This window comes from Corvus moneduloides, chromosome 5 (genome assembly GCF_009650955.1).
Source record: "Corvus moneduloides isolate bCorMon1 chromosome 5, bCorMon1.pri, whole genome shotgun sequence".
NCBI lineage: Eukaryota > Metazoa > Chordata > Aves > Passeriformes > Corvidae > Corvus > Corvus moneduloides.
The window spans coordinates 20,402,785-20,427,217 of NC_045480.1; the positions used below are offsets into that span (position 1 = coordinate 20,402,785).

Genomic DNA, 24,433 nt, shown 5'->3' on the forward strand with positions numbered 1-24,433 from the left:
TTAAAATTATACTGTGGTATCGCAAATGTTAATGGCTAGCTGGTGCCTTGAAGGTAGAATCATCCTTTCTGCTGTGCTTCCACCAAATGAGTGAGAATGGTGACCAAAGGACAATCAGTCTCAGCTCATGTCTCCCTCTCTGTTGTCTGCTTACCCCAATGCCTGAACATCTTGTCAAATTTAATTCAAGTCAAACAAGACAGAAACAGGGGTTAGAGCCATGATTCCTAACCCTGCATGTTTATTTCAGTAATGAACAATAGCAAGCTGCTTTTATAAATATATTTGATTCTTGCTAACAAGTAGAAACAGGTTCACACTGCCTACAAGATTTTCCAGGATCCACGTGCATTCAAGTTTTCTTCAGAATCTTTTCAATTGCCTGTTTCACCATAATTTAAAAACAAATATTCACATGCAAAATATGACTTTTAAAGTCCTGTGCAACACAAAGACATCACAGTCCAGTCTTAGGTAAGGTGTGATAATCACTGCCACAGCTTGGAGTGAACCATGTTTTAAGATTCTAAAAAGTGTTGGGACAATTGTTCCAATTAAATTTCTGTTATGTATGGGGAATTAAAGGATTCAACAAATTTCACACCAAAATAAGCACAAATGCTATTCTAGCATTTTTTAAACTACACTCTCTCTTTGATTTTACCCCATTTGCTCTGTTATATCTAAATTTATATAACCTATTGACTCTGTATAATAAAAAGAAATAGAAAAGAAATCCTAAGATACTAATCAAATGAGTTTCCTTTAGTGCTGAGAACCAGCAAAATACATAGCATAAAATGACATTGCTATAACACAGGAATCTGAAAGGTCTAGAGTAATTTGTACTCTCTAATTATTATCAGAATTTGCAGAAAGATACACCATGTCTTATAGATTATAGAAGATATCTTCAGGTTTTATCCTCTGATATAAAAGTAGGAAAGTTCAAACAGGTCCAAAATTCTATAAATAACAATACTGTATTACAGTGTTCTGAGAATGTGTCAAGTCTTGAAGAGCCAGATTGTGATCCTGGCTTTGTGCCCACACCAGGAATTATGAGGCTGTTCAGCATTCATACTGCCTACATTTGCTGCCTATATAGCTGCTAGCAAGTTTGGAAGCAAGGAGCTTCTGTAGAACCATTGATTTATTTGCAGGTGGATGGTCTACTAGAAAATTGACCATAAATGGTATAGAACTCTTCAACCCTTAGGAGTCCTGTAAAGTAATCCACTCTAAATACAGGACTGATACATACTGGCATATTTCTCTACCTGAAAAAGAGAGTGGGATAGAAGTGTGAGAACACAGAACTCTGTGGCTTTGAGTCATTATGTGACTTTTTTTTAGGCTTGTGCATTATCATTGTTAGCTTATGAGTCAATTTTAATTTACTCCATGCACTATGGGGAAAGGACCCTCTCCTGACTCCTGGTATCTACAGTTCCATCTGTCCTAATAAATGAAAGAGAAATGTTGCTTAAGCACTGGACCTCTGTTCATCTACACCTGCTTATTTGGCAATTCTTTCCATAGCTATGCTTTAGACTGCTCTAAATATTTCTTTTTAAGACAAGGCCTGCACAGGCTTTTGGAGACAGTTTTCTTCATGAGCAAATCTCAAAAGTCTATGCAGATAGAACTCTGTCAGATTTCCACCAGTTTTCTCTCCACATATTTTACGCAGTCCTCGAATATGGTCCTCACAAACTAATCACACAGTTGCTCATCCCAAATCCACATGTCACACCTCAAAACTTCCAATAACAGGATCCTTTGAGTTTCCTAATATAAATTGCTACTCTAGGAAGCTGCAAGATAATTTTCACATTAGTTCTGGCATTTTAATCTTGGTGAAGATGGGGGAAGTCCACCTGCCACTATCCCCCAGACCTGTAAATTAAAGATGATCTCTCAGGGCCTTCAGTGTTTGTCTAAAAGACAGAATCAAACACTAGGTAGTGTGGATTAAGCAAACCTGTGTAAGACTGGCTATCTCCAACAAGTGTGGAAAGGAGCTTGTCCTTTTCACTTGACCTCAGAAACTCAGTTCTCAGAAACTCTCCTTCCTTGACTGTTTTTTACATAGTACTGTGAGCATAGTCTCAAGTAACTGTCCATTCACTGGCCATTACTATCTGTCTCTCCCTCAATTTTTTTCTATTAACTTCTTAAGAAAAATATCATTAGTACAGCACTACCCTGAGAAAGCAATTTGGTGAGTGTGGGGATCCATAAATACAATCCATAATTTAAAAAAGTAGGCATTTACATCATTTTGGGATTTTTTAGACACTGTTTATCATATGCTTCTTCAAATGCAGTAACAGATGACTGTAAGAACTTCTAGTGCTATTGTGAAGGCAGACCTCTCTTTTATAAACTGAACACTCCAGTCGTCTTCCCACTCATTGCATCCTACATGTTGTCAATCTTAGTTTCAAGAACTGTCAATCAGAAATGCAGTGGGTGATATGTGTAGTATTTTTTAACCACACTAAGGTGGGTATTTCTTTGATTTTCCTTTATTCTCTTGATTGCAAAGTGCAGCATGTGTCTTGCATACAAGCAAACACAAAAGTACATGGAAAACAGTATTTTGAAAATTGAAAACAGAACTGTGGTACAGTAAACCTTATAGCTAATCAAAGTCTTATTGTTAGTCCTTATTTTTTTATACACTGGTTCCAGATATTATAATTACCTCTTTAGGCTTAAGGTTATTGATTTAGTAAGAGCAGTTATGAAACATTAACAAAAGAAAGAAAATAAATGCCACAATAATTTGTTGAAGCACATTGTAGCTTTTACAGTTATATCAGTGTAGGTGATCAAGGTACCAGGAGAAGGAGGAGGAGAAGGAGAAGGAGAAAGGAAGAAGGAAAAAGGAGGAAAGTGTAGCACAGGAGTGGAAATAAAGACTGTATTAAATGTGTGATTGACTCAATATGTGATTTTTATATTTTAATACTTATACAATAACTGCTGCTATTGTTAGAAATGTACAGATATCTCACATAACACTGTAAGCTACAAGAAAAATGCTGTTCTTATGTAATTCACCTATGAAATTTCTGTGGAAGATTTTTTTTTACTGTTTGAGGGAACACATTTTTGACAAATCTTTCAAACAATCTCAAGAGACTTACCTGCTGCTATTGGTATCAGAAAACGGCAGTTTCACTTATCCTTGTAAAGCCTCTGATGACATGTAATTTAAATAACTTGCCAGACTTGCTGAGCTGCTTTGTCTCAAAGGCATTAAGACTGACCAGTTGGTGATCTATTATGGTGTTATTGAATTGATACTGATATTATTTCAGCAGTAGTACATACAGAACAAAAAACTTTCAGTAGAGAATAAATGAAAACAAAATTGCACACTCTATTCTGGTGCTAAAAAGTATCTTCTTCCTGTCTTCCCCAGTAGCTGAACCTTTTTCACTGACAATTCATGATGATTCAGTGGGTATTTCAGCAACATCACAAATTTTCAATTCAGACCTGAATGACTTCATGAATTTTGTGGGGTGACCAAGAAGTTAAGCACTGGTGGTAGTAATCCAGCTTTAAAAACATACATACTTACACGGTTTGAAATAGCAAAAGCCTTCATGTCTGACAAATGTTGCTTGTAATGAAAATATTTAGGTACTCCTAACTACAGAAACTCTCAGATATTGCTAAAATTACCAGCATTGCACAACACTGAAGGCAAAATGAGTGATTGTCAGGAATTTCTGTGTTCCAAAAAGCCTTATCAACTCTAGCTTCTCATCTTTTTAAAACTCCTTTCTGGGCCTCAAAAAGTACTGACTTTCTATAATGGGGCGCTATCGTTTCTCTTCCAATCCTTGACCCACATGATACCAGCGGAATTGACTAATTTTCTATTTGTCTGACTGCTGTTTCCTGCAAAAACTCTTTGGACTATAATCTATTTTATGGCTAATTCTTAGATTTAATTCCCTGTCTACTGGCATAACTGACAAAATGAGGGCAGCTAAATAGCCTTCCAAACTCCTCACCCTATTAAGGGGCAAAGGAATTTAAGGACACATAGAATGCAGATATTATACAGATGAGCTTTCATACACCAGATTTTTTGACACTTTTTTGGACTTTTTCAGCATTCTTATCCACAATTTGTTTTTCAAGGTTTCATTGCTTTATTTCTAATAAGAAGCAGATATCTGTTCCCTGCCTAGGGAATGGTAGATTCAAAAATTGCCTGATTATACCTCTGTGTCACCATTCTCTGCATGTGACATGCAGAAAAGATGGCCAATTCTAATACAACTTCAGAATAGAAGGAAAATAATAGCTCATGTGACCTGAGTCACAAAGTATGAAGTACTTAAAACTTACTAAAAGTGTGTACTGGAGCTAATTTCTGAGCAATAGTTCAGAGGCTGGTACTTTTTCATACCTGTTCTGGAGTACTCCTGACCTTATTTTGCCTTGCCTTTCTTATTTTTGAGAGTTACTTAGAGATTTTTCCAACAGGCCCTATGTCAGAGCTAGATTTTTAGTTCAGTGGGATGCCTATGCAGTGCAGTAAGGGAGACTTAAAGGAATACAAGAATATGCAAAATTAAGTGGATGTTGCACATTCTTTAACTCATTCCCATTCTAGAAGGCAAAGATGTAAGATGAATTGGATCTTCTTCATCTGTCTGGAGTTGGTGAATCAAGGTATGAGTGAGAAATAAGACTTTAATTTGTTGTTGGTAGTTGTCAGTAACAATCCTCACAAACCTAGTGCCAGTGTGGAACAGAGATGATTAAGGCTTCCTAGAACCACACACATACCCCTGGAGTGCTGAAATAGGAGGAATTCCTGTTTCCATTTACTGATTTGTGGCCCAGCCCAGCACTAAATTAACAGAAAAAAAAAGGCAATTTCTCTAATAAATGTAAATAAAATAACTAGAAATATATTTAAAAGTACTCCAGAGTTGTATTTTATGAAATTGACCATAAACAGTGTATTAAATTTTCACTCCATAAAAAAGAAAGAAGAAGAAAAAAAAAAAAAAAGAAGCACTCTTGGAGAAGAAGAAAGAATAACTCTTAACCAATCCAATTGAAATACGGTATGATTCTTCTTGACCTAACTGAATTGCTTCCTGTTCATATTTCCTTTAAAAACACAGTTATAGAGATACTGAGTGAATACACTGAGAGACAGACAGTTCTTTTATTTTAAAAATCCAGTGGAAAAACATGTACTGGGAAATTGATTAAATCATGCGGGTAACAACAAATTCAGCAATTCTATAAAAATTTCATATTTATATGATAATCCGTGGGCATAGGCCATATTTGAATCTTTACCAAATCATTCAGCATGGTGTAGATTGTGAAAAGGAGATCTTATAGATCTTACAGATATAGACTGTATGCTTTTCTCCACATTTTTGCCTCTGACAAAAGCACCAAGTAAAAGAAGGTTCTCCCAAGTACTAAAATAGGCTGTAGCAAAAAATTGGCAAAATGAAACACACACATGCCAGATGGCTGTGTTTCCATGTTCCAGTAGAAGGGTGTTATAATTCCATTCTTGACTGCAGTTCTTTACATAAAAGACACCAAAAATAGAATGTATTGCAAAACCATATTCGACCATGAGTATCAGTTTTAGGAGTCCCAGTACATAAAAGGAAATGCCTGATACATCACAATTTTTTAAAATGTTTAACACCTCTTTAAAATAAAGAATTTAACACAGGCCACACAAAAATCTCTCTAAAGCTATCCAACAAAGAAACACTTAATACAACTTTGAGTTTGAGCTCGCAGTCCTTTTTTGGGATGTTGGGTGTCTCGTTCAGTCAGAGCACAGATCTCTTGAGACAACCTAGTGAGCAGAACAAAATTTTCCTTTTTAAACAGTGGCTAGCTGTCCTGTTTTGCACACCAAATTACATAGAAATTCAGAAAAGGGTTCAACTAATCAAGAGATATTAAAACCTACATTTCAGACCTATACTTCCTATAAAGGCTGTTCAGCCACATATGCAGGTATTTCCTGACCTAAACAAGAGCATGCAATTTCTGTAGCATAGCAGACAAAACATTTTGCATATGGTCTGAATTTTGAGATCATTTCATACCAGAGATACACTGAACTAAAAAACAAATTTAAAAGAGGGCAGTTTGGAAGTTTAGCAGTTGGGTTCTTTCCTGCCTGTTCTCCTGGCCAAAGTCCTCCTTCTCCCTCTTAGCGTAACAGAGATTTGGTAATCCAAAAAAAGAATTTCTCCATTATGAACTATTGCTAGTAGAGACATTCTGAAGTGTTGCTTTAAATGTAGGAGTTTAATTTCAGCTTTAAAATTCACTTTGATTGTCCAATACGAATCGGACCATGAATACTTTATGCCAGTGTCTGAAAATTCATATTCTACTGCTAGTCATATTCTTTCAACAGTATTTTAAGAAAGTAGAGTTTGAAATAACAGGACTTTCCAAAACACAGAAATACTTCAAATTCATTACAGACATGAAATTTCTTATGGTTAAAGAACTTGAAAAAGAAATAAGGTTTACAGTTTAAAGTTGCATGTTCCCAAAAGCTAATTTTTTTTTCTGTCTGATCTCTACAAAGTGAATGAGGAAAATATTTCTGTTTAAAAGAAAACTACGAATTATACAATCGAAGATGAATACCAGTAAAATTTAACACTCTTACTAAAGATACTTTTACTGAAATAAAATTTCTTACAGAAGTTTGGATAAAGGGAAGGTAAAGAGAGAAATACAATTTTCTAATAACAGGTTAAAGCGAGACAAAAGTAGGATTTGGGGATAAAAACTGTGAAAAAAATTAACTGGGTAGTTAAAATTACAGTAAAGGTAATGGAAATAGTCACTTTGAAATTTATTACACACAGAAAGAGTGGTCTTTGAAAATAAGGCTGGCTTCTGGAAATAATAATTCATAATAGAAGTAAATTGTCATTTAATTTTTCTGTGTTGTATCAGAATTGCATTGAAAATTGAAAAGCAAAGTATTTTGAGCATAAAAAGCTGAGCAAATATATGAGAAGTGAAAGACATTGATACCAAAATATCTTCAAAAATGAGAAGGAACACATGAAAAAAATAACTAGTTACATGTATTTGTACAGGAATCTTCACAGAGTTAACTGAAGACAGGAGAATGGTGTTTCAGGGTATGTCTCCTCGGGACGTCACTGGCATACAGGTACAGCTGACAAGCTACATTGATCTAAGTCACCTTTGCATGCTGTCAAACTTAGCACTCCATTTCACTTCACTCTGCAGTTCATCGACTGTTCACACTGCTTGTATGTCAGTTTGCTCCTGGGCTCTCTTTTGAACTGTCACAGCTAATTTTCTCTTAGGGAAACTTCAGGTGGGGATAATTTACTCCAAAGTAAACCTATAGGCAGTATGAAGAAGACTGCAACAGGTCTGTCTGCACATCTGCACCACCTCAGGCTGACACACACATACGCATGCATGGTACACACAGAGTCCTTTGCTGCAAAGCCAGACCTTCACTGCCCAACAGTTCTCATATCACACTGCCAGCCATACAACACACACCTTTGGTGCAATTTTATAAAATTACCACTTGTGGAATAAAGAGGGTCTTAGCCTTCCTCAAGCACCCTAAGACCTTTGGGGATGGATGATCACAGCAACGTAGATCACCAGCCATTCCAGAAACAATACAGCTACCATTAGTGATGTGCTTAGTCCAAGCCAGAAACCCTCTTACTAGCTGTTCTATTGCACTGAATACATTCATATTTAGAATATCCACTCCTGTGCCTGAAGCCATACAGCAAGGTTCATATAAGAAGACAGAGCTTGCTGCATTCTGGCCAGCTCTATGCTGTGCGCATACAATGGTAGCTTCTCAAAACAAATATCTAAATTTAAAGGTGTAGCAGTTCAATATCCATCCAGAACATGCTCCCAGGGCAGATCCACTTGTTGGTGGATTATTTAATTTTTTTCAGTTCAGAACATAAAACCTTCACACTGTCAGTGTCATACATATGATATTGTATAACATTTTATTAAAACATATCTCAAAGTTATTTACAAAGGAAGCTACTATCTTCCAAATACTAACACTACCATGAGAAAACACTATTGAGTGCATGATGAGTTTTTCAATCTCTAACTTATTTTCCTATTCACAGCATAGGGACCTGGATGATATAGACTGAAGAGTCTGAATACACAGTTCATTCATGGAATTAATTTCTTAAAAAAATCAGGGTGTATATTTAATATCCAGGGTCCACTGGAAATGCATATGACAATATATTAAAGACATCATGATAGGACTAAATGACGATTCTGCAACTATTTCTTTGTATGAGTACATATCTCTTAAATTATATCTTCTAATTTTTTTATATTTACTTTTAGCTAACACATAACAAACTTCTTATCAATGTCCTCACTCAAATAGATATACCTGAACTAAAACCTCATTTTTTATAATACAGGTAGTATTTTTCATAGGAATAAGATAGTATCAGGCTCAACACCACTATTTATACCTATAGCCAAAGAATTAGTGTTACTTCCATTTTTTTTCAACATTTTTCATGTGAAAATGACAACAACCTGAAACTAGTTATATAACAAAAATACTACCAAAATATATTTAAAATAATTTGAATACTTACTACATTATTTATCTCCTTTCCCTAGTTATAGGAAAACTTTACAACACATGGGAAGTAAAAACAGATGAGGGGAAGAGTAAAATCAATAAATATTTCTGATAATGGGACCAAAACATATTCTACTGTGGCAAGTTTCCTATTTACTTAGAGGAGGAAAAAGAAAAAAAAACTCCAAACCAAACAAAAAATAATGGTGAGAAAGCAAAAAGTAAAAATGCTTTAAAAATGATGTTTCAGCTTCATGGCTTTGACACAACGCTGGCTTTCCCCCAACATTTCTGCAGAACAGTGTGTGGAGGCAGAATGCTTTGCACTGCTTCTAGGACATACACTTTCTTTTGCCAACTGCACTAGAGCTCAGTAGCACCCTCACACAGCCAATACATGGTCAGTGTTTAAAGTTTACTCTAAAAAGATCCACTCACTAAATTGAAGGGAAATCAGAGCTCACATCTCAAAGAAGATTTCACTCAAACCTACGTCAATTTAAATCATCGGCTCAGCACATTCAGACATTTCTGGTATGTTTAGGACATTAAGCCACTCCTTCCAGCAATGCTTGAAAGAGACATTTCTTCTTCCTTTCTTCCATTCATTTGAAATCAGTTTCTTTCACCTGGAAAAGCATGCTGGAAACTTGTGAACTGCAAAGAGTTATTAAGAAGAGTTAGTAAAAGAAGTAGGAATAGAAATCAGGAACTCTAGGCCTCATTCATGTACATTGAGGCTAAAAGAGAATTATATATTATGAGTTATCCTATATCAGATACTCACTATTATACATTACAGAAAAAAAAGCCTCTAAAAAATTTTTATGGTCATCCTTTTTCCTTGATTGACAATGCCAAGGTATCAGCATATTTTAAAAAATGGAATAAGAAACTACTGTATATTCCATGCATCTTAATGTTTCAATCTATATAAAGAATTCACTAAGTTTATTATACCATCTACTTGATTTGAAGGGGGAGGAATTAATGAAATGACAAAATCTGGTGAGGCATGTCTCAAAAACTTACTGATTAAATTACTTGTTCTGTCACTGCAGTGATAACATTTGAAAAAGCCTCTACTGATATAACAGATTTTTCATCACAGAAATCTATCTGTGGGGAAAGCAAATTATTAGCTACAATCTATATTCAATATATTCTTTCACAACTAAAAAAATAAAGTCCATCTGTAAAAGAATCCTCTACAAACAGAAGGTAACAGGAAAGACAGGTATTCTCGAAGCAGTACCTGCTTCTGGTCATTCAGGCTCAGCATGAAATTAATCCTTAGGAGAATTTCATACTATCCTGAAAAGTTTAGAGCACATTTATATATATATATAAGACTTATACAGCAATGATTTGGATGTTTTTTCTTCCTTTGACATTATTAGGGTCATTTGTAAGGCCTTTGGTCTTATGATGGAAAAGTAGGGAGTTTTCTACTGCCATCTGTTGATGAGTTAGGAATAGAATTGAAGTCCACACGAGAATAAGCTTGCTCCCACCATCCTTTGGTAAGCAAGAGGAATTGAAGCTTGGGAAAAAGTCACTCGGCATTAGCTTTCCTTGGGAAGCCCTCCAGGACTCATCAGAATAGCCTGCAAACTCACAATGGCATGGAAAGAAAGAAAAGGTTCTGTATTGTGGTTAGGACTTTGCTCAAAAGTCACATGATTAATCCCATCTTGCCACCAAAAATTTTGTGAGGAAGACATCTTTGCAATAAAAGAGCACTGTGTTAGGTTGGCAGAAGGCAGCAGCAGAAAGCCTAATTGTGGCTGTTAAAATCCATTCTGACATGTCCTGAAGATGGCAGAAAGGTGCTCTGGATTGAAGCACTCTTTCAAATATGCAGTGTCCCACAGTTACTGCACTGCAAAAAGGCAAAGCAACCACATATATTCAAATTCAATACTTAAAGGACAGTGATTCTAGTGGATAAAGAACATTGCTGTTTGGTAGATAGTTTCTGCAAGCACACAGACTGAATATGTCTACATTGATATTTGTTACCAGTTCTGGACAGAAATATAGTAAGATTACAACTACAGTCATGGGGAGAGGGTATTTTTATAAACATATATCCTTAATATATGATCTTTGCAGAGAATTACAGAAATACTTTCTGTATTAAAATCTGATTTATAAGAGAGCACAATTTCTTGAAGAAGCCTAATAAATCTACTTTTGCTGCTTGGTTTTAGCAGCAAGTCAGCTTCTGTAACACTTTCTTCAGTACTCACTGCAACTTGACTTTACGTTCATCAGTACTTATACATTTCTAAGAAAGATGTAGTTAATAGTCCATTTCTTTAGCCTTTCTGGGAAAAAAAGAAAACCTTTATGTAAACTTCTTAAAATTTTAAAATTAACTGAGTCTAGTAGAAATCTGCCACAATTACCAGTTTAGTAGATGTAAGGTAGTGGAAAAAGTTGATATCTAACTTCAACTGCTCATTAATAGAATGAAGTATGTTGTGTTATTTTTGAGGGAAGTTTATTAGTTTCTGTTCTGCTCTCTGCTTCACTGGTGATGTGACACATATCTCCAGAGTTACTGGCTGGGAACCGATGATTTAGAAAACTCACAGGGTGGTAAGTGTTCTTATAAACAACTAGCTAATTTGCTCCTGGGAAACTTTTTCATGCCCAGTTGTCAAAGATTTGCAAGGCTTATAGAAAATTAGGTTTAATCAGAGAAAGAAAAAATTAATCTGAAATTAAAATTGTAGTTCTCCTCCTGAAACTCAAATATTTCACAGGAAACACAAAGGACTGATAATTTTGAATCTGAGTGATCACTCATTATGTACTGCAAGCTGAATACTGATGCCCTTGTAAACTGCTTAGACCGTGTGAAGACTTGATCAATAAAGCACTAGCAAGAGACCTAGTCACCTAAGGGTAACTCAACTTTCCAGCATAATACAATGTGCCAACACCAAGCTACAACTAGCATCAGGAAAATGAGTTATCTTACAAGGGATGTTGGCTTATTTAACCTATTTTACTGTGAGCAGAGAGACAAATCACTGGTACCAAGATTCCCTGGGCACTCCATTGTCTTTTTCTCTGCCATTTCTCTTTTTTTCAAACTGTATTACTTGACCATCTTCTTTTCCTTCAGTTTGCTCCTGCTGGCAATGCCACTCTGGGCACAGAGCCTCAGTCAACACATTCATTGGACTGTACTATGTTCTGTGCTTCACCTTTAATACCGGCACATCCCTCTGGTGAGAGCAGCCCTGCTCATTGGGAAGCACCAAACTGAAGGGCTTGGGTGCAATTGCTGTTTTACAACACATAAACCAGTGGCTGATGCTTTCTTCCAGAATCTTTCCCCATATAACTTACTGCATTTTTTATGCAATGTTGGTATATTTGTCTCTGGTTTGTATATCATTAAGTATTTGCATCTGAATAAACATTCCATGTTAAGAGGCCCAGAAAAGGCATTTAATTTTTTTAGGCCTTTTAAATGGAGGTTGAATTTAGATGTCCTTGCAAAGCCCAAGTAGGGCTCTATGAAATTTCTTTCAGATAACCTGACAGAAAGATACAAGTAAAGCTTTTGATTTTGAAATTCAAGCACAAATCCTATAGTAAAATATGGTTATGGAAATTCCTTCAGCATTTTTCTCCAGGATGATTTTTCTTCACAAATTTGCCTGATGATGGGTCCTTCCAAAAAAGAAGCTATATTTTTTCAGAATGTCTAGTTCTTTATTTCTCTAAGACCTACAACAGTGAACAGCCCAAATTTGATCCATATCTGATGCTTTCCTTTATTGTATGTGAGAGACATAGTCTTGCAATATTTTCCTTATTTTCTCTACCGCTACCTCCACAACACAGTAACCTTCACACTGAATGAGAATAGCTGGATACAGCTTCCTGCATGGCTTCTCAATTGCTGGCAATTTAGTTGGCCAGATGGGGTTTCTATGGAGAAATGTGAAGGCTAAGTGTGCCCCTGCAGAGCTCTTGGCTCCTGCTGACTCAGCAAGTTAAGGACATAATCAAACAGTACAACTTCCACCTCTTTTCTCTCCTTCTTTATAACCCCTTCTATTTTTCCTTCTTCCACTCATCCAGGACTGTGTCTGTACTACTATTTCGGGTGACGCGCTTTTTTTCCCAATTAGGATCTGCAGTAGCTTGCAATTAAGGAAGTCTTTACCACTCTTACTCTAACTTCCTACAGGGAAAATGAGAAGTCACAGAGACTACAGAGAGGCATGAAGCTTTAGCAGACACAGGAAGCAGCAGCTGTGCGTGCAGATAATATGAAATGGTAGGACAGAGCCCTTCAGCCAGGAATGGAGGATAGTGCAGTGTCTGCATATTGTCTCTGTATGAGTATCAGAGTGAGGCATCAGTTGGTTTCTGCTCTTACTGAGACTAGGAAAGCATTAAGAGCAGGAGCAGCAGCTGAGATATAATTTTTTTTCCAGAGAAGCCTTAAAATAGACTAAGTGAGGGCACATATTGAGGGAAATGAGATTTAAGCTGCATTATAAATGGAAATGTCTTCAAATGGCATAATTTTGAAAATGTGCTGAGGCACCAGTCCTTTTAAAAGTCATGGGAACATATTCATTAACCACACTAAAGTAAAGGAAAGTCCCATAATACAAGCTTACATTTGCAACTGATTGACTTTAGAATGCCTTAAATTGACACATAAATATCTTTATAAAGGAGAGACAGCTCTGGGAAACAAAACACTGAAGAAAGCCAGCCAGTAAAACTAAACACCTTATCAAGAACAGGCTACCAGCAAGTGAAATTTTGGCCAAAGTATACTTGTACATCAAACACGAGAGCTTGGCTGTTTACGTTCTTCTTTAAATTAAAATATGCCCTTTGTTTTAGAAAGATATGTTCTTTTCTTCCAAAATATATCTCAAGTTCAAAAAAACCAGCCACAAGATGGGAATATTTTTGTCTCTGCTCACCTTACAACCAGACTTAATGAAGAATTACTAACAGAAATCTTATTGTTGTAATTATAAGGCACAAGCTGAACATTTGGAAGTTTTTGTTTTCCCTTTATGGAGAGCAAAATATTATTTTTAAAACAGTATTTCATGATCAATTAGTCCTCATTTTGGCCCAGAGGTTTTTTTTTTTTTTTCTTTTTTTTGAATTAGCAAGTCAAAATTATAGCAACCTTGAATGGTGGTTTTGATACGAGCACATGTGTAGTGAGAAAGCACTACTACATGGGCTGTTCTCCATCTCAGACCTTAAATTTCCAGCATGAATGGGGATCGGTAATGATGTTTGCATTCTTCTACACTCATTTAGTTGGCATCTAATCCTTTTTGCTTATTAAAGCTAAAACTAATTTCTAAAAGCTATTTCTGCTTTTAAAGTACATATAACAGGGAAAAAAAATCAACGTAAATTATTTACTCCAAGTATTTCTATTGATGAATCTGAGAAAATTGACCATATTCTCTGTATTGCTGATAAATAATTCTGACTTATTGACAAGTCTTGTGGTTTATGAAATTTTATAGCAGCAGCTATTTGTCAAATATTCCCTTGCTATAATCAGGTGACCACATATATATAGAAATATATTCAAATATATACATACAAGCATATGTATATATGTTATGCAGGAATCTCTGAAATGGGGTCTATATAAATTAATTTTTCTGGTTAGACTTTCTTGCATTTCCCTCAAGTGGAAGTCAAGAGAAATGGAAGTTTATTTCCATTCTGAAGTTTACTGACTTATGTCATCAAGGTGCTTTCTTCCTACTGGACATATACAGCATAGTGGATAAGAGGCCTGCTGTAAGTTGAAAGGGTGGAAGCTTTGCTGTAACCTAATAGGCTATTTAATTGAATATATGACTTTAAATTAGTTTTCTGAACTTCTAATATGTTTTATGTTATATATTCATTTCAAAAAAGCAGAGATATCCCTGGGTGAAGGGAACTTATTCATGCCTTTTCCTTCACAGATAAATTTATAGAACAATACTTAGTTATGGTATAGATGTTACCTCTCCAGACCTGACCTCTTCCTTTCATGGTATACATTTCATGTCTGAATCTTCTTTCTTTCAAGTCTTTCCACTAAATTATATTCCATCTGTGAAGCCTACAAAGCCTTAATCATGCCTTCTAACAAATGTTATCACACTTATATAGCAAAAGATGCCCAGAGAGAATCATAGAACATTTGGGAACTTCTACCATCTGTGCATCTCCCACTTATGCTTATTCAAGAGTTCTTCTCCACACTCCAGTTCCTTCTTCTCCAAAGTGTTGATACCGAAGTACATTTCCTTTTGTAGAGATAGGGATGTTGCTGTCCTCTGTCTGCAACAGAAATTACTATATGCCACATAATTATAGTAAAAGGACATTTTTAGGGTCAAAAAATTAAATTTTCATTTCATAGTTAGAAAATTATTAAACGAAGCTATAGGTGTAATCTTAGTTCCTGTACAAGTACCCATACTTGTGAAGTCTGACATTGTCTTTCATTAGAGACATATTTTTCCCCTCAAGATCCCTACTTGCTTCATTGTACAGAAATGACCTTCTCTGATATTAAATCAAGGCAAAACCCAATGTTCCACAGTGTTAGAAGGTTTTATTTTAAAGCTGGAGACTGACTATCACTTCCGGCATAGAATTCCCCCATGATACCACAGAAGAAAACATTTTAATTGTCATTTCACCATATCTGAGATCTTGCCTGAAATCATGAGACTGTTTTGCTGAAGAGTGAACATTTCCAGACACACCTTATGTCAGTGAGAGTTTTGGCTTGGATATGTAAAGTATGTAATTCTAAACACTCCTCAAAAATATGGATCTTAAAGACTCAAATTTAGGTATCTATAAATCTAGGTATACTAGATCTATGGATATTTTTTACCTGAATCTCTGCAGTACCTTCCCATTTTTAATATTGGAATCACGATAGCCTACAGTATAATAATATTTTTCACAAATTAAATAAATTTTAATTTTTTTTTACACAATGCAGTTATATACATCATAAAAAATTCCATTTAATAATTCTGCGTCCAGGATGCTGTTCTAACAGTGTGCAGTAAGGCCATGAAACAAATACTGAACATAAAAAAAAAGTTTCTTATTAAGTCAAATCTTATACATTTCTTCTGTGTAATTAAATAAAAATATGGATTAATGTGTTCAATTTTTAACTTTCTTTAAATTTCTTCATTTGCATTTTCTTTTCTTTTCTTTTTTCTTTTCTTTTTTCTCTTTTCTTTTCTTTTCTTTTCTTTTCTTTTTTCTTTTCTTTTCTTTCTTCTTCATTCATTTACTCATTCTATGTAATTCCAAATTGAAATTCAATGCAGAAAGAATACATGAACATGTAATTAGATTGTAATCACTGAACTAAGGGTATGCTGAAAGTATGATTCTGGTATTTTCTAACTTCTGAGGGCTATATTGAGTACAATGTTCATATTTGGCAACATGAATAGTATTCTTGATATTAGTTTTTGGGTTTTTCCTTTTTTTTTTTTTTTTGGCTAGGTCATTTCCCAGCCAAAGCCAAAACAAACAAACTGAAAAAACAACAAAAGTTGAGTCATGTTCTATTAGTGATACTTATGTGGTTGGTCATCAGGACCATATAATTTTGATCTGCTGAATAAACCTTTGCAATTTGAACTAAATGTATACAATGTTACCATTGCTTAGAGAGAGAATAAACAGGATTATTTTATAGCAAATTTCACAGCTATTTTTTGACATCACTGATATCTGGAACAGCCAATAGCATTTCTTCATCCTTTTCTCTCTGTTCAGATCTAACTTTCATCCCTCTGTGCTCAAACATGGCAGCTTCCTGCTCACATTGTTATGTCCTAGGAGAGAGGTCACATAATACCAGAGTATTGTAGTTTTTTGACAAAGAGATTAAATTGTCAATAGAATCTTAGTTAACCACATGTTGGGCTACATAAAATGTGCATAAAATATTTGAGGAATTTATTCTCAAAAAATGTTGAGTCCTTACCATTCTTATGTAAATGCAGCATTTTAGTGCATTGCAATTTCAACAAATTTGAGTGAATAAATTTTAATATTCAGACAAAAAACTCCCAAAAGTTAGCCTCTTAAAAGCTCCAGTTCATAGTGAAATGTATAAAAATGCTGAAAATATTTAAATAAGATTGCCGATAAATTTCATCATGGGTAAAAAAATCTATCTTCATTATCAGATATCATTGAATCTGTCTTTTTTCAAAAATTTAAATATAGCTTTAGACATCTAAAGAAGTTATATGCTAAAGCTCAGTAAAGTAATAAGAAACCAAAGAAAGGGATATACTATTTGAAGTGTCATGAAGTCATAATAGTTATCATTCTTACTTATAACTTTCAGAGGAGTAATAATGCCAAGTTAAGTTAATAACTTCTTCCAAGAATGACACTAGATGAAAACTAAAAAAGTTTTCTTCTCAATACTTTGTATTCCTAAACTTTTTGGAACTGCAATAAATTAAATATATCCTCCTAAAGTTACATTATGAGTCATGCAGTCCCCCTTGAGAAAAAAGAATAGACATTTAGTACAAAAATGCTAAAATGTTTTTAAAAGAAAAACAAAAGTTAATAAATACAATACTAATAGCTTAAGAAGTAGCTTCACCCAGCTGTGTTGATGCATTAAAATTGGAACTCCATCAGTTTCCAAAATCTGTTTTTTATCATTTATCCCTTATAAAATTTTTATTTGTCCACAAAATTAAAAAAAACAAACAAAACACTTCCTATCTTCACCTCCCTATTATTCTATTTCTAATCTTCTCATTCTGATCCATCTCTGCAAATTTCTCTAAGGTACTTGGTACAAGAATTTTCATGGAATGACTTGTTCTAATGTGGGGAATTTATTTGTTCATCAAGGGCTTTATAGATATAGATATATATGCACATATATATATATATATACACTATCTATATATTCAGCTTGGCAACATCTGGCAACTGGTAGTATCGCTTGTAATTTGGATTGACTATTGATATTCTATGTGGCTCTGCTCTTGTAAGTGCCAAATCCATATTTTCAGAGTCTTTTTACGTGTTTTTTATTCTATCTGTGTAATATCCAACTCTTTGAAAGTGCAAAGTTCCTTCTGGTCAGGTATAGCTTCCTTTGTTCTGGAATGATCTACTTATCTTCACTTTCATTGCCCTTCTTATAATATGAAGCATTCAGACAAGCAAAATAATGAGTTTTCAGATGATAATGTAGATGATATATAGATAATACATAGACAAGACAGACAAAAAAACATGCAGTGGCAAAATAGCCAAATATGTTCAGAGTGTATTCTTTAATGAAGTGTCAAATGTAAACCTTTAGATTTTATTAAAAAATTGCTAGGAAAACATTGTTTCCTCTTTTGCAGAATGTGCAACAAACACAAAAATAAGTCAAATTATAATTATTTACCTAGAGATACCCAAATAAATTGTGTACGTTACTTCAGGTCCCAACAAGGATTGTGACACTGAAATGAACAAAATGATCAATGAAAGCAAAGCCATAGAAAAAGAATTATCACATCTGAAATGAAATTAATTCAAAGACTACAAAATATTCTAAGCCAATAGTCCAGACAACTTTCACTGCAGAGTTCCAAAGAAATTAGTACATATATGTGAAGAGTCTAGAACAAGGATTTTTAGTAGGGCTATGAGAATGATAATTTATGGAAAATAGCAAATATCCTGCCTACATTTCAAAAAGGAAAGAGAAGAGAGGAAATAAATAATGTGTCAATAGATTTTTTTATGGGTTTAGAATGCAAAGTTTCAAAATAAATTTTGAAGCTAAGAATGAGTAATTGAACAGAATCACAGAATCATTTAGGTTGGAAAAGACCTCTGAGACCATCAAGTCCAGCCTTTGACTGATCACCACCTTGTCCACTAGACCATGGCCCTAAGTGTCACATCCAGCGATTTCTTGAACACCTCCATGAATGGTGTCTGCACCATCTTCGTGGGCAGTCCATCCCAATGTTTAACAACCCTTTCTGATGTCCAGCCTGAACCTCTCCTGGCACAGCTTGACTGTATGTCCTCTTGTCCTGTTGCTGGCTGGCTGGGAGAAGAGACTGAACCCTAAAAAGGCTGAATCCACCAAGCTAAAATCTTCTTTCAGGCAGTTGTAGAGAGCAATAAGGTCCCCTCTGAGACTCCTTTTCTCCAGGCTAAACAACCCCAGTCCAGTGCTCTCTCTCAGACACTCCTCATAGGACTTACCCTCTAGACCCTTCAACAGCTTCATTGGCCTTCTCTGGAAATGCTCCAGCACCTCATTGTCTTTCTTGTACTGAGGGTCCCAGAACTGGACACAGCACTCGAGGTGTGGCCTCACCAGTGACAAGTACAGGGGGACAATCATTTCCCTGGTCTGCTGGGCACACTATTCTTGATAAAAGAAGTACAGAAGTACAGAGAACAGAAGTACAAAGCAAACTTAATAAAATCTATCCAAATATATTTGAGGGAAGATACTATCATATATTGATATCTTTAATAATTTATCTTCCATCAAAGGCAAGAAATCTAGACTTCAAAACAGTTTTTGACACAATCTGATATGAAAAGAATTACTTAAGATTGAGAAGACAAAGAACTGGTTAATCAGGAGAGGACAACAGGTTGTGTTACGTGTTTGCATCATTAGATGGAAGCTGCTAAGGGGTTCTTTAAGGGTTGTCTTGCAGTAGAACTTTTTCATATTTAAGTTAAAGACTAAGTCATAAAACCTCAGAGCATACTGCTGAAATTTGATGGCAAAGTAAGTCTGAGAACCATTGAAATGATAAAAAAAACCAAGAAGAATCAGATGACCTTGATGACTTCTATAATATAAATGGAATTAAATTTAATAGTACAAAGAGCAATGTAACTAGATTTTCATCTATAAACTGTGAGTTTATCAGTTGAAAGTGACAGAGAAAAAGAAAGATGCAGCCAATCTACTAAAGAAGGACTACTAGTCATCAAAACATGATATAGCTATGAAAAATGTTAATACTGAGGATTAAACAAGATATTTCTGGGTTAAAGAAAGAGATATTTGACACTACCACATGAGGTAGAGTACATCTTCATGATGAAAATCATAAACAATTCCTGTCCTCCATATTAAACAAGGATTCACTGGAAACATCATTAAAAATGTAGTGGAGGTGAAGGGGAAGTTCATCAGCATGACGACAGGAATGCAGAACTTAGTTCATGAAAGGAAATTGAAAAATCTTGTACTATATTGCAGAAAAAAACCCAACCCTAAGATGAGAGAAATTTGGTCTGTATACACATGAATGGGTAAAAAGAGCCTGCAGTTGTTTATAATGTATTGAGCTTTAAGATTAGTATCAACATAAGAATTTTACATATATATACAAACACATATTTTAAACATATGCTTTTCATGCAACATGAGTCCTTGCACTAAGGGAGGATAGGACTCAGTGCCCAAGAATGCCAGTTTATTCTGAATCATAAACATGATCTCTGGGGTCAACAAAATAACATTTACACCAAGTGTTTTAATGGCATTTATTCTGATTCAAATGCACATAATTTTCTTCTTCACTCATCTGTTTAAGATCTACATGAATGCTTTAAACATCATTCACAACTAGGTGCCTAATGCAAAGCTTATTTAGTTAAAGTGCTTCCATCGACTTCTGTATGCTTTGGATTAGGTTCTATATCCTTACCCACAGCCAGCTGCTGCAAGCTGCAGTTTTATCACAGTATTAGACTGCTTTTCTCTTTTCCCCATGATCTTAAAGGGAAAGAAAGAGGTATACTTTGGCTTGCCCTGTCCATTCTTTAGTGTGCTTAGATTGCAGTTATTTCCTGCTGAGGCCTGGATGAGGTTTAGTTTGTTGAAGAGCAACTTTTTAATCATCTCACAGAATGAATGAACTACAAGATACGTCAGGTTTCTATCAGAAGATGAAAAATGTAGAAACTTATCAGTACCTCTCTTCCTCTGGATATATTGTAGGTCAGAAAAACCCACTCTGTACAGTACTTATTACTCTTATAAAGGATGCTAAAAATATAATTATGCAAAGAATTATCACCAAGAAACTTTGCAAAACAGCTAAAGCAGACATAAAATATGGCTGGCTGTGCATGGCAAAAAGTGCAAGTGAGACAGCAGGAGAGCAGATGAATCCAATTCCAGGCTATGTTATCTTCCTCACAGGAAGGGTGGCTACAACCCCTTCAATCTTATTTTGGAGAGTTAAGATAGCAGTGCAAAACATTTTAGAAGCAAAGCTGATCAGGTATGTACCAGTGCTTAGCAGCCTAAAATATATTTGGCTACTTCTATTGGTTCTAAAAGGATCCTGTTTTAGTGCGATGGAACCAGGGCTGCCTTCAACTTCTAATTACCATTTTGGCTGAATGCCAAAGCTGTTCACTAGACCTGTGCAGTAGGCATGGATATATACATTTATGTTTTAACCTAGTTCACAGAAAAGTGCAAGGGACTCCACTTCTTCATACTTTCTCTTGCTCACCATTAACAGTTGATGGTAGCAAGTGAATAGCCTTTACTTTTTTTCAGTGAATAGTCATGTCTCTGATAAGGTCAAACAATGAATTAAGGAAAAACTTTGTCTGCTTCTGCACTGTACAGCTGAATAAGGCTTACAGCAACATGACCTCTAAGGATTCTAATGTTGCACTTTTCACATGAAAAGAAATGACAAGCCTAACACTATAAAATACCTAGTAAAGCACTTTTAAACATTGCAGAACAAAGCCAAATAGCCTGTCCAATAAGCAATCAACAGCTTGATCCCATTCTACATTACTTTTCTTGCCACCATATTTATTTCCCTAATATAGAATAACAGTGTTCTATACCCTAGTTTTTCTATACAACTATTATTCTTTTTTTCAGCCAGAGAGCTGTAGTTGTTTTGATAAAGCAGACAGGAACATTAAAGCTCCCAAATAAGTGAGTGTATGTGTAGATTTATAAATTTCATTTTAGATATTGTCAATAACCTATATTGGCATTAACCTACAGAAAGGAATAGAGCTGCACAGCGTTCAATTATCCATAACAGTGTTTGAATTATAACATTAAAGGTTCTTCTTCAGAACTTCTCAGAGTTGCTATCTTGCTTGAGTATTTCATGTTCTGCTCAACAGGCAGCTGACACAGTACAGTCATGAAGACATGCCAGATCTTTTACACTCTCCTGAATTATATTAAAAATAAATTAAAGCTGCACAGGATGCACTAAGAATATTAGACAAAAGATTTTATGCTCTTGCGATTTTCACTTAAAAATGAAAGAAAACTTTAATTCACAGAAAAATTATTTGTAGCATCTTAAAAATTCCGATTAAAAATGTAGAGCATAGAATGGAAAAATCATATTAGGTCATGAAGTCTTCAAGAGTATGTTGAGGCAAAACGGTTTTACAAAGTCTGTGTACTCACTTTGGTATATAAAGGATATCTGACAGAAGTAAGTGAGAGCACAAGCTTGAAAATATCTGTATTTCAATATATCTCTAACCCTTCCGTTTATTTTGCTGCTATCCATCAAATTTTCTGACACAAGATTTTCTTTTTATATGTTGTTCTCTGGAATAAAAACCTGTTTTAAAGGCTTCAGAATGAGTTCTTTGACTTTCCAGCCATCTACCAAATAAAGGAGAAATGATTGCCACATATTTAAAGATAAACCTTGAGGTGAATCCAGAATATATTAAAAGAACATAAAGAAATGCAAAACTATGGTATAATGAACCTAATCTGGAAAGAGTAATTTTTTTAGTGGTTTGCCTGGGTGACTGAACAGGTCATTGCACTTGTTTTTATCTCATAGGGATAACTTACAAAGCACTTTGAGACCTTCGGTGTGCTCACTACTGATATCCACCTTGGAAACATTATATAAAAAAAAAATCCTTACATTATTTCCCAAAGTAACTGTCCTGTTCTCTGTTAGTGAATCTATATATGTATCAACTATACACATTTAATATTTTCAGTGACAATGAACACATTTTTCTTTCTTTGGCAGTGCTACCTGGTTCTCATACATTTCATTTAAATTAAGTCCAGCTTTAATTATCGCTCCTGAATGTCTCATTGTATCTCTTTCTGTAGAATATATACTAATGACTCATAATTTCCCTCTATTTTTATAGGAATTCATGCAAGCTTACCCTAATTTTTTTTCTATAATTTGCTTTGCATTTAGAGAAAATGAACAATAGTTTAATTTAAAATTAAATTTATAAAATAGTGGGGCTGATTGCAGCCCTCATTTATATCCCTGAAAATCCAGGAAAGTTACCAGTTGCATATGAAGCATACATTTAACAAAAATCTGCCTCCTCTCATAAAACTTTATATGATTTTTTAAAGACCTTACATTAATTTTTCCCTCTGATTTGAATCATATTCTGTCTGTCATTTCTGCATGATTATGAGTGGTTAGATTTTTTGTCAACATCTATGAAAAAAAAAACCAGTCTGTAAAAGGCCTTCCATGACAAATTCTATAGAGAGAAAGAAAGAAAAAAAGAAAGAAAGAAAGAAAGAAAGAAATCAATCTCAGTATTAATAATTGTGATTTGTAAGGAATATTCCTTAAATATTCCTGCAAAAACCTTAGTAAACAGAATCACTACCTTTTTGGCTAAATATTAATTTTCATCATTCTTTATAAATGTGAGAACTCAGAAATGCTGATGGAATCATGCCTATGCAAGAACCTTTCATTTTGAACAGACTTCAGATACAACTTTAAGAATGAACAATTACAGTCGTGAGCGATTTAACCACTGTTATCCAACACAGATTAATTCTGCTCTGTCAGTAACTTTTATGGTGCATTATCTAGCTCAAAATTCTCAAAGAGAGTAAAAGAGAGGATTTAAACAAAGTAACTGGTTTCATGCTTAGCTAGCATTCAGTTAAATAAGCACAGATGTGGGTTTTATCTGCTTAAAAGTAAAGTTATGGTTTTCTTATTTTAACTCTCAAGTTTTAACGTACATCAGAAAGGCTGTTGCTGCAATGAATAATTTAATCACTGCTGCCTATTACACGCTACTACACAGCAAGCATATTTGCAAAGCTGTGAAAGACACTGGCCAAGTGTCAGCCCTCCCTGTAACTCAGCCGGCCTGGCAGTATATCCACGGCAAGGAACTCAGGGAGCTCCGAGGCGGCCAGAGGGCAGTTGTGGTAGGGAAGGGAGTGAAGAGGTCACAACAGAATTGCACCAGATCAGCAAGACACTTTAGAGAGATGAAAGGTCACCACGGGCTCCGTGCTGCTGTGGTGTCATTTCAGCTGCTTGTCCCTTGGTGGAGTTCTTGAGTTAGTTTCTCCTTTCCGTCAAATGGCTTTAACTGCTTCTTGTGGGGGTTCTGTCCTTGTTTTTACCCTGCTTTCGAATTTTCTGTCGTGTTTACCGTATTTAACCTTTTCCACGTATTATTTTGAATACGTTACGTTCAAGCCAATATGATTTTTTTTTCCCCTTCTGAAGCTTCTTTTTCGTTTGTGAGCGCAAATAGCAATATGCAGCATGTATTTGTTAATGTATAGAGTGGTATGGATATGTATATAATCTGTCTCTCTTTAACCAGAGATGGATTCCCACTGCAGATCCCAGAAGTAATTTTCCAGTGAGAGCCACTGACATTCCTAAACTGTGAAAACCAAATTGTCGT

The 24,433-nt window shown here is 35.0% G+C and overlaps 1 protein-coding gene across 5 annotated transcripts in view; it reads right to left on the reverse strand.

Annotated features, from left to right (window-relative positions):
- LOC116444273 overlaps window positions 1-24,433 on the reverse strand; it is a 40,044-nt gene that overhangs the window by 12,656 nt on the left and 2,955 nt on the right. Inside the window, exon 3 of one of the 5 annotated variants that reach the window (XM_032109531.1) lies at window positions 5,183-5,866. The exons of 3 other annotated variants lie outside the window; for them this stretch is intronic. In XM_032109531.1, coding sequence (XP_031965422.1) covers window positions 5,837-5,866 — 30 coding nt within the window. In that variant the 3' untranslated portion in view covers window positions 5,183-5,836. Of the gene's footprint in view, window positions 1-5,182; window positions 5,867-15,972; window positions 16,549-24,433 lie in introns of those variants that run through there. One more of the 5 variants, XM_032109532.1, reaches the window with a different exon arrangement.